Source organism: Barbus barbus (genome assembly GCF_936440315.1).
Source record: "Barbus barbus genome assembly, chromosome: 1".
Lineage (NCBI taxonomy): Eukaryota > Metazoa > Chordata > Actinopteri > Cypriniformes > Cyprinidae > Barbus > Barbus barbus.
The window spans coordinates 11,910,307-11,921,144 of record NC_136729.1 but is presented as its reverse complement, the minus strand read 5'-3'; the positions used below and the strand labels follow the sequence as shown (position 1 = coordinate 11,921,144).

Below are 10,838 nucleotides of genomic sequence, written 5' to 3'. Positions count from 1 at the left end.
ATAGCCTGGTGTCACAGGTAGGGGTTAGATTAAGCCAGGGTTAGAGTTTAGATAAATTAGAATGTTTAAGTGGGCTATTTTTTAAAAACGTGCCTTAGGAAAAAACTAAACAAAAAAAAAAAAAAACACATTACTGTGCATCTTGATACAAATGCATTTTTTGCATTGCGCACTGGCATATTTTCAGACATGTCAGGTCAAGTTGCTTTTAGTTAGGACTGCTCAACCATGCATTTTAGTCGCATATATTTTATTTTTTATCTTATTATTATTCGAAATGTTATTTTCGTGGTCTTGCACTAAATCTCCCATAATGCTTTGCGGCATTGTTATTGTGTCGCGCAAACATGGCCGCGCTGTCAGGCAGGTCCTCTGAGTGCTGCACGCTCAAAAACACCCTAAACAGGTTAATATCCAACACATCTTCCTCCCCAAGAGCGCGAACCCGCTCGGAGCCGCTGTACCTGATCTCTCTGGAGCGCTACGGCAGAGACGCGGACTTCGCGCTCCGTTTCCCGGACAGCATTTCCATGTCAGAGAGTCTGTTTGACGCCACTATCACGGATGGAGACTGTAAGATCCGCGTGTCTCTGGATCCCGCTGTGAACAGACTAATCAGCGTCAATGCGCTCCACTGCGGCTCCGTCGTACGGCATGTGGAGCTCAGCCGCGGGGAAGACAGCGCGTCTTTTCATGTGTGCAGTCTGGAGGTGGACCGACTCTCCGGCGGCGATGCCGCTCTGAGGGCGCTCTCCTCCGTTAATGTGAGGGCCATTCCGTGGATGGGAGCAGAGCCGAGCGCAGGTCCTCTCAGAGCCCGCAGAAGCTCCTATCTGCCGCTGTGGAATAATCACGACTTCTGTGGAGAGATGTGGCGCGACACGGCTGCCTCTGAACCCGACGCGGAGGAATCTGACGAGGAGATAGATGGTGTGGAAGATGCCCAGGAGGCATTTGAGGGAATCACTCAATTATAAACATATAAACTGGGATCCATAGTTTTCAACTTTCCTCTAAAATACTTAACATTATTGTATCATTAACTGGATTTCAACAACCTTTAACATCAATACTTCTCACACATGAAAAAAATTGAGCAAATTATTAAAAAACTGAATATGTGACCCTGGACCACAAAACCAGTCATAAGGGCCTTTTTTTATTTATACATCATATGAACGTTGAATAAATAAGCTTTCCAGTGATGTTTGGTTTGTTAGGATTGGACAATATTTGGCTGAGATACAACTATTTGAAAATCTGATGGTGCAAAAAAAATCTAAATATTGAGAAAATTGCATTTAAAGGTGTCTTTAGCAATGCATATTACTAATCGAAAATTACGTTTTGATATGTTTATGGTAGGAAATTTACAAAATATCTTCATGGAATGTGATCTTCACTTAATATCCTAATGATTTTTGGCATAAAAGAAAAATCGATAATTTTGACTCATACAATGCATTATTGGCTATTGCTAAAAATATACACGTGCTAATTATGACTGGTTTTGTGGTCCAGGGTCACATATTTTAATATTTTAAACAAGTTTCAAACATTTTCTAAAAAAAACTTAAATAGAAGAAGTGTGGAAAACTTTAGACAGTAAAAATTGGCATAACAAAATGTTTATTGTGCAGGGGCTTTTAACCTTGAAATATATGGGTCAAATTCACCTTCAAATATAAGGGGATAATTCACTCCAAATAAATCAATAAAATAATAAATTCTGTGATGATTTACTCACCCTCAACCTACATGACTCTTTTTTTTCTGTGGAACACAAATTAAATTCATGCACATGCCTTTGTTTCTCATGACAGATATTGGGTCCACGGTTTCACTCGCAGAAGTACGCAGACATTTCTTGAGTGGATCTCGGCGGTACCGGGGCTCTCTGTGTGTGCGGATCCTTCACAAATCCAGACTGATTTATTATGGGAAAGCAGATCAGAAATGTGAATGTCCTTATAAGGTCAGAGGTCAAATACAAGACATCCTTTTCCATGAAAAATATCTGTTAACAGTAGGAACTTGGTCATATGTAATAAAATATTGTTTTAACATTTGTAGTTGCTTTGGTAAGAAACAATCTAATAAGCAGCAGAGATGCAGTATATCAAGATTCTGTGATTTTATTGTGTTGGTCGATATTTGATATTTATTGATTGCTGTTGTGGGCACTTTTCATCTCAACTATTCAACTTTTGAAATGGTCTAAAATACTTAATTTTAAGTTAAGCGTCACATTATTGTTTTGACATTGAATTTAACTTGTTCCATCAATCTGTTTTGCTCAGGCAGAGCTGCAGGTCGGTGACGGCTCATCCAGTGCTTGTGTTGTGCTGTGGAACACAGTCTGTCTGGAATGGTACCGAATCCTTCATCCGGGTCAAGTTGTAAGATTGTGTCGCTACAGAGTTAAGGAGAGTTACAGCAGCCGCACGGGGCAGGAATCAGAGCCACACATTGGTAGAGAGAACATTAAACTCATCTAACGTATGAAGTTATGACATACACACTACCGTTCAAAAGTTTTGTGTCAGCCAGATTATGTTTTTGAATTTTTAAGTCTTTTATGCTCACTGAGGTGGCATTTATTTGATAAAAAATAAAGTAAAATAGTAATATTGTGAAATATTTTTACAGTTTAAAATAACTTATTTTTATTTTTTTTATATATATATAATTTCAAATGTAATTTTATTATTCATTTTTCATTAATGTTTTAAAAATGTCTTTTGAACCCAAACTTTTGAACGGTAATGTATGTTGCATTATATGAATAAGATACAAATATTAGTTCTTATTTATAACATGGATGTTATTCATACATATTTAGTTTCTTTGTACCTTCTGTTCATCCTTCAGAGATCAGTCTTAATTCCAGGAACCCCGCTGCTCAAATAACTATCATCCCCAAGAACCAGATTTCTCCAGACTGGATTTTACCAGACCTGCCTCATTCATTCATCTGTGGGTATGTGTACAAAATCACAGTCCCAGTATCCTTTAAAGAAATGTACTAAGTGATTGTGGTTTACAGGCAGGAGCTTCCAAGTTCTCCACAAGGCCACATCTGTGATATCATTGGTGTTGTGATTTTTTTGGGTCGACCAGAACGTGTCAGGAGGAAAGGTGGGAAGTTCGGTACACACAGAAAGATGCTCAATATGCATCTTTACCCAAAAGACTGAAAACCTTTCCCCTTACAGATGGGCAAAGGTCAGAAATCGAGGAGTATCGTTGGCTTCAACTGGCAAACAGAACATCAGACAAGCCGATCATGATCAAGCTTTTCTCCACGTCACAGCCCAACATTCAAAGCCGTATCTATCCAAGTAAGTAGTTTTCTTCACTGTCGCTGTATCATTATTAGAGACAAATTATCAGTGTTGATTACTTTTTTCTATTCAGTGGCACTACTTGTCTGCACCAGACTAAAGCTGATCAGAAGTGCAGTTGACAGAGCTACAACTTTTGATTATCTTACCAACACATCGCTGACCCAGGTTTACTGCACAGGTAAATAACGCACTTAAACAATTTTATAAATCAGACATATATACACTACTGTTTAAAATGTTTGGGATCTGTAAGATTGTTTTTGTTATTCTCTTTTTGTTATTATTATTTATTCAGCAAGGATTAAATTGTTTAAAAGTGACAGTAAAGACATTTACAGAAGATTTCTATTGTAAATAAATGCAGTTTTGAACTTTCTGTTTGTTTTCCACAAAAATATTAAGCAGTTCAAGCAGTTTTCGGCATTGATGATGATAAGAAGTGTTTCTTAGGGACCAAATCAGCATAGTAAAATGATTTCTGAAGGATCATGTGACACTGAAGACTGGAGTAATGATGTTTTAAAATATTATAAAATAGAAAACAAGTATTTTAAGTTGTAATAGTATTTTACTATATTACTGATTTTAATGTACTTTTGATCAAACAAATTCAGCCTGAGCTTAAGAGACTTCTTTTAAAAACATTTTTAAAAATCTGTATTAAAGATTTAAAATAATCCAATGCTATTATTTTCAAACATAAAAACAGGCACAGGGTCTCACCCCATGATGCCATACAGAGGGATACGGCCCATTCGGCAGTTTCTCCACTGGCTGAAGCAGGTGGATGAGAGCAGTCTGCTGGAAAGAGCTGTGATTGGAGGATATTTCAGCTACCCACCACTTCCTGTTTCATTACATAACTTCATGGAAAACAGACAAGGTGAGATGCAGAATGTTTCTAGATTTTGCCAGTGTTTATGTAAATATGTATATGTTTTTGAATGGACTAAGCATGGAATAATGCCAGATAATGGCAGCCTGTACTATTTACTGTGATGAAATTAATTCAGTAGTCAAATGTGTTGCGGTACCATTTCAGGTTTTGATACTTTCACTTAGTGCTCTTCCTGTGACTAATTTTAGTGTGTTTGCAGGGGATGCTGGTCTCATCAGTGGAGGAGAGATGAAATTAGAATGTGAGAAGTTAAATTATAGAGAGAAACGGCAGTTTGCTGTTCAGTGTGTCATCACTGCAGCCTGCTACCATTATAGAGAGGTATATAGACAGCAACAAATAACCCACACTATTATACAACCAACAACAATAATTAATGACCCCAAACTGAACGGTAGTGTAACTCTTTTTGCTAAATCTCTATTTTCTTTCCTTTTATAGGACAGTGGGCGAACACAGTATTCAGATCTACCATCAGCTCCACTCAGTCCTAGAGTACGACGGCAAAGAGAGGGGTGTGTGTGTGTGTGTTATAAGTATGGATAAATTTGTCCAAAAATCATCCTAAAATGTCTTGTAACCTGCAACATAAGCAAAAGTGAAAATGGGATTCGATAACTACTGTGGAACTTGACAGCAGCTGTTTTCCTTCACTGTCACTGCATGGAACTGAGCAGCTAAAGCCCTCCTTTTCATTTTCTGAGAAGAAAGATCATAGGAGATCTTTATTTTATTACATTTTCATTTTTGGGTGAACTGACCTTCAAGTTAATTTATAACTGTTTCTACCACAGGTTGGAACCTCTCAGGACACCTGTGAAGCGGAAACTTTTCAGCAGTACTAGTCCTAGAAAGAGGTAAGAATGTTTGGTTTCTGTCTGATAAAGAAGAACTGCTGATATTGAGTGGAGAATAATAATACTCTCTTCTTCAGGGTGGCACCACCTCTGCAACCACTTGCAACGGAGGATGATGCGGAGAGAGGTAAGAGCCATAAAAATGACTGGATGCATCCTGCCCTTCATTTCACATTTAACCAGAAAGCTAATCAGGATTAACAATGAATATTGACAGGAATCCTTTTCCAAAAGCAAATTTTGCTATGAATGTCCAGAGAAAGATGGTTGTGTCCCTGTGCCCTGCAGATTTTTCCCTGTTTGATGGCGCTATGGAGTTTCTAGTCGGAGAACAGGAAGATGACAGTAATGATGAAGACGAAGAGTTCTCGACGCCGCCCACTAGTCCCATGACCTTCCGCCTGGGGCTAACACGTGTTGCCATTGAAACTTTGCCACGGGTTTTCTGTTATGAGCGGCGACACATCCAGGCTGTTGCAGTGGGGCTGCAGGTTAACAACTTTCACAAGCTCCTCCCACAGAGAGAGCTGGAGTCTTTTAGCCCCGCCTCCAGCTACACTGGCTACTTCACTCTGACAATGAGAGGTGCACATTTAAAACACACACGAACATGTTTTTGCATGAAGAGTGTTAGTCACAGTGTGTTTGTATTGTGATTAAATGTTTTTTTTTATTTCTCTACTATAGCTCTTTCAGATGGAGTGATGCTTGATGTTCTTTTTCTACCTGCTGCCCCGGGAAACTTGCACTGGATGCCCCTCCCCCTTTCGCACAATAACTCCTGGGAGTCTATCCTATCACACGGAGGCTTTTCACCACACGCCCCGCCCCCAAGCCCTGGTAAATATGAAGCAAATGGACTTTATTCAGAACGAATTTCAGTGCATTCACATAAATTGTTATATTTTAGTTTATTCGATAATGCTTTCAGCAACTAAAAAAAATCTCAGGAGTTTTATTCATACTCCATTCTGCTAAAAAATGCCAGTGTTTTTTGTTTTGTTTTGTTTTTTAAATTAAGCCTATGGTAAAGCTACTTATATGTGAGAATTATTTTTATTTCAATTAAATAAAAATAACAACTACCACTAAAACTTAACTTTATTTCCTGTGCTAAACATTTAAACCTGGTTTCTCTTTCTTCTCCAACAGCTGACTTGATCGCCACTGCAAACCAGTTGACTAATCAAAGACTGCTGTGTGTGTTAGATGCATGTGCATTAGGAGGGGAGAAGATGGAGCTGGTACTAAACCGTGCATTTGCTTTAAGATGACAGAAACATTTTGGAGAAGGAAGGGATGCACTGATACAAAACAAGTTTGTATGAGTTTATACAGCTTTACAGAATAGCCTTTCATTTTTGTGAATATTTATACTAATTATTTATTTATGCATAATTTATCAATAAAATGTGTTTTTTATTTTATCATTGAGTATGGCTCCATGTGGTTTACTAACCATTGTAATACAATTTTACCACACAATTTTGTGTTGATTCATCGAGGGATTGGTCATGGTCCAGGATCCTCAAAGGTTCAAGACTTTGTCATTTTCATAAACAATCTCGCCTTTGATTATCACATATCTGATGAGCTCCTGATGGCCTCCAAACTGGTAGACCAGATGTTCCCAGCTGCAACAGAGGGGAAGAGAACTCAAATTATAACAACCTCCCTATCAAGTCCCATCGAGCACCAGTTATAATCCAAACCTACATCTGAATCTCAATAACTGATTTTATATGGTATATGATTTTAAATAGTGTTATTTTATCATGTTAATATTTTTAATTAGATTTAATTTGTATATTTTCATTTTTCACTAATTTTAGTTTTGGTTTTAGTAATTTTGTTGTGTTTTGTCATTGTTCTTCATCTTTTTAACATAGTAGTACTTAAAGTTGAACTAAACAAAATGGAGAAATGTTGACTTAAAAATAAAAAGCTAAAAAAAAATATATATATTTTATTTTATTTCAGTTAATGTTTTATGTTTAACATTTTATGTAATGTTTTAGTTTTAATTAACTGTAATAACCCTGTTTATATATATATATATATATATATATATATATATATGAGGGCAATTGTCCTCAGATCTCTAGGTATTGTGTGGATCTAACCGTGGTGCATTGATGATCGCAAGGTCCCCCTGTTTCCCGATTTCCAGTGACCCATGTGTATGTGAACGGTTGAGAGCGTAGGCGGCATTTATAGTACTTGCAGCCAAAGCTTCAGGCATAGACATCTTCATCAGTACACAGGCCAAGTGCATCACCATAGGCTAATAAACAGACAACATAGAATGAAATGAAGTGGTCACGTTAAATTTCTACTGATAACTTTTGTTCAAAAAAGTTTTGAGTCTTATGGTCACCATTGAGCAGCAGTAGGCATTGGGGTTGAAGTCGCTGCCAAGGGCCACAATGACTCCAGCATCAAGCATATCTCTCGCACGTGGTGGAGACAGCCTTCAACAGACACAAGGAGAATCAAAACCCTGATTTATTTAAATTATTTTATGGAAAACATAAACTTTATAGTTATTTACCTTAATATATAGGCAGTGGTGGGCAGGAGGACCGCTGATGTTTTAGCTTTTGCCATTGCAGCAATTCCATCATCTGTCACTTCTTCTAAATGGCTGATGGCTAAAGCGCCAAGTTCTGCCCCAAGCTGTTAGAAAGGTCGACAAAGACAATGATGTGAGAAACAAGACAATTTCAACGTTCAAGCATGTGTGTGCAAGAAAGTATGTGAGTATGCATGCTTACATGTGCCGAGTTCATGGGATGGAGTTCATCGCCGTGAAAGTTGATGTTGAGGCCCATATCTTTGCCAGCCTCGAGTATGCAACGTGTTGAGTTCAGATCAAACACACCTTTCTCACAAAATACATCAATGTTGTTCACCTGCAGTTCACCTGAAGCAATTTGCGTTTTTATCTTGGGCAACTGCACTGCCACAATGTCCTGAGTGGCTTCCTCCATAGTTTTACCTCTGAGAAAATGGATGTTAAACAAATTAAGAGTTGTTTACTGTTTAAACATTTGGGGTTGGTCTCTTATGCTCACCAAGGCTGCATTTATTTAATCAAAAATACACCAAAAAAATGAATAGTGTTTGTTATAAAGACTATGTACTTGGGTACTGCATGGGCTCCGCAGTATGTTGCTGATATCCCGATTGGCAGTGAGTTTCTGGCTGAATTAATCACCCTCAGCATCTTGAGTTCAGTGTCCAGCTCAAGCCCATATCCGGACTTACACTCCACCAGCGTGGTTCCAGCTCTCATCATGCGCTCCAGACGGCTCTTTAACCCATCTAATAGTTGTCGTTCAGTTGCTGAGCGAGTATGTGTCACTGTGAAGTGGATTCCGCCTCCTGCTTCATGCACTTCCATATATGAGGCACCGGCCAGCTGTACACACACAACAGGGCACAATGATAATGCTTCATTACTTGTATTAAGATGCTCTGATGTTAAGATACTTGTTCAGATAACTTCTCTGACACAAAATTGTAAAGATATATTCATATAATATAAAATGCAAGAGTAGAAACAGATGGAATAAAATGAGAGCAAAACCTTCATGGCAAACTCATGTACTCTGTCTCCGGCCCATACTGGATGTGTGTGTGCATCAACCAGACCTGAAACATTATGTTAAGATTCTTTCAACCTATTTTTTAAAGGAATTGTCAACAGAAACGGTGGTAGATGTGGTGGTAACGGTGGTAACACTTACCAGGGATGACACACATGCCAGATGCATCCAGAACATTGTCAAACTTTGCTCCTTTGAACTGAGACTCAATGATGTCTGCTGGTCCAACAGCTTTAATTAGTCCGTCACTACACACACACACACACACATACATATTGTCTTTCCAAGTTTTATGGGGACATTCCATAGGTGTAATGGTTTATATACTATACAAACAATTTTCTTTCGCCTACACCTAAACATACACTTTCTGCATTTTTAGATTTTCAAATAACTTAATTCTGTATGATTTATAAGCTTTCCTCATAGGGACGTAAAAAAATGTCCCCACAAGGTCAACATTTACTGGTATTACTATCCTTGTTGTGGGGACATTTGATCCCCACAATGTGATAACTACCAGGTACACACACACGGCTAAAAGAGGATAGCCCATATACTTAATTTTTTATTTTATAAAGTTATTTATAATTACTGGAGACTAGCCAAAATAACCCAAAAGAAAACTTTTCTCCCAAAGGAGATTTTTCTCATTTCTGTGTACAATTTTGTCCCAATATATAATCAATTAATTAAAAGCAGACCGTTTATTTTAACAAATTTATGTAATACATCTAATCTCTCTTGAAAGCGAGCCATGAAAAATATTTTGTTTCAAAGCAGTCTTCAATGCTTAACTATTATTTTTTTAAAATATTCTACCCCAAAAATAAATTTACTATGAAAATAGCTCATTAAAATTGTTTACAAAGATACAATAAATTTGACATAGCCTATTAGATAACAGACCATGAACGAATTCATCACAAATGTGACCCTGGAGCACAAAACCAGTCTTAAGTCGCTAGGTTATAGCAATAGCCAACAATACATTCTATGGGTCAAAATTATAGATTTTTCTTTTATTTCAAAAATCATTAGGATATTAAGTAAAGATCATGTTCCATGAAGATATTTAGTAAATTTCTTTCCGTAAATATATCAAAACTTCATTTTTGATTAGTAATATGCATTGCTAAGAACTTCATTTGGACAACGTTAAAGGTGATTTTTTGCACCCTCAGATTCCAGATTTTCAAATAGTTGTATCTCAGCCAAATATTGTCCTATCCTAACAAACCATACATCAACGGAAAGCTTATTTATTCAGCTTTCAGATGATGTATAAATCTCAATTTCGAAAAATTGACACTTAAGACTGGTTTTGTGGTCCAGGGTCACAATTAATAAATGAAGACTTACTGTCCAATCAGCACACTGCCTTTCTCAACGACAGCCAGCGTCTGCATCCCATCTCTGGTGAGATACTTTTCACCATTTCTACAAACTAACACCACTTGTGTTGCATTCTTGACTAAAAGTCTGAAACTGTTTGCAGACATTGTCAGGTGAACTTTGGTGCAAGTGATTCAGAGCAGAGCTCAGGGATAAAAGAGTGGGTAAATATTTAGCGAAGCCAAAATTAGGTAACTGGACGAAGGTCAGAAGGGAAAAGGGTAACTGAATCACCAATGATTGAGGGAGGAGCTCATCTTCAGCTGATTTAGGTGTATGAGGTAAACAAAAGGTAAAATGTATTTCTACTGAATATGAAGGACAGGGACAAGCCTGTGTATTTTGTTTCATCATTAAATCTGTGAAAATGCCACTTTATCACAAAAATCTGCCGAAAATGTAACATTTGTTTTCAAACAACGATAAAGCAGGTTTGTACACGTCCTTAAACCTTCATAACTCATAAAAAAAAAGTGTTTTTCCTTTTCTTGCCTGTATAATTTTCCATAACAAATCTGTCTAAAGCCTGATGTATTAGTTTACTTAAATTGGCTGGAGTGACTACTGGGGAAAATAACATGATTTTAGATTAATACCAAATTATATAGGCTATTTAAATAAACTATTACTACATATACAGTATGACTTAATTAAAACTGCAATTGCCTTCAAATTGATTTAGAAAATATCGAATACATTAATAATACAACAGTGAACTTTATCATTCATGAAC

General features: G+C 37.3%; 2 protein-coding genes across 2 annotated transcripts; one reads left to right on the top strand and one right to left on the bottom strand.

Moving 5' to 3' along the window:
- The first annotated feature begins 331 nt into the window (after positions 1 to 331).
- On the top strand, positions 332 to 6,536 carry LOC306871827 (RPA-related protein RADX-like). The gene is made up of 15 exons (XM_079420009.1): positions 332 to 930; positions 1,824 to 1,975; positions 2,301 to 2,472; positions 2,872 to 2,980; positions 3,047 to 3,138; positions 3,216 to 3,341; positions 3,418 to 3,525; positions 4,057 to 4,230; positions 4,445 to 4,566; positions 4,687 to 4,760; positions 5,040 to 5,102; positions 5,180 to 5,229; positions 5,391 to 5,687; positions 5,790 to 5,942; positions 6,255 to 6,536. The coding sequence occupies exons 1-15, from the start codon at positions 348 to 350 to the stop codon at positions 6,374 to 6,376; spliced, it is 2,397 nt and encodes a 798-aa protein (XP_079276135.1). The 5' UTR covers positions 332 to 347; the 3' UTR covers positions 6,377 to 6,536.
- amdhd1 (amidohydrolase domain containing 1) lies at positions 6,418 to 10,247 on the bottom strand. The gene is made up of 9 exons (XM_079420017.1): positions 10,073 to 10,247; positions 8,852 to 8,958; positions 8,692 to 8,756; positions 8,246 to 8,523; positions 7,877 to 8,102; positions 7,654 to 7,778; positions 7,480 to 7,573; positions 7,226 to 7,386; positions 6,418 to 6,736 (listed from the first exon to the last, which is right to left on the bottom strand). The coding sequence occupies exons 1-9, from the start codon at positions 10,210 to 10,212 to the stop codon at positions 6,631 to 6,633; spliced, it is 1,302 nt and encodes a 433-aa protein (XP_079276143.1). The 5' UTR covers positions 10,213 to 10,247; the 3' UTR covers positions 6,418 to 6,630.
- Positions 10,248 to 10,838: the final 591 nt, after the last annotated feature.

Coding starts and splice junctions, on each gene's coding strand:
- amdhd1 (XM_079420017.1), bottom strand. CDS start 10,212: ATGTCTGCAAACAGTTTCAGACTTTTAGTCAAGAATGCAACACAAGTG. Junction 7,779..7,876: donor ATCCCATGAACTCGGCACAT/GTAAGCATGCAT, acceptor CCTTTCTAACAG/CTTGGGGCAGAACTTGGCGC. Junction 7,387..7,479: donor ATGCCTACTGCTGCTCAATG/GTGACCATAAGA, acceptor TCTGTTTATTAG/CCTATGGTGATGCACTTGGC.
- LOC306871827 (XM_079420009.1), top strand. CDS start 348: ATGGCCGCGCTGTCAGGCAGGTCCTCTGAGTGCTGCACGCTCAAAAAC. Junction 4,567..4,686: donor CCTGCTACCATTATAGAGAG/GTATATAGACAG, acceptor TTCCTTTTATAG/GACAGTGGGCGAACACAGTA. Junction 5,943..6,254: donor CGCCCCGCCCCCAAGCCCTG/GTAAATATGAAG, acceptor CTTCTCCAACAG/CTGACTTGATCGCCACTGCA.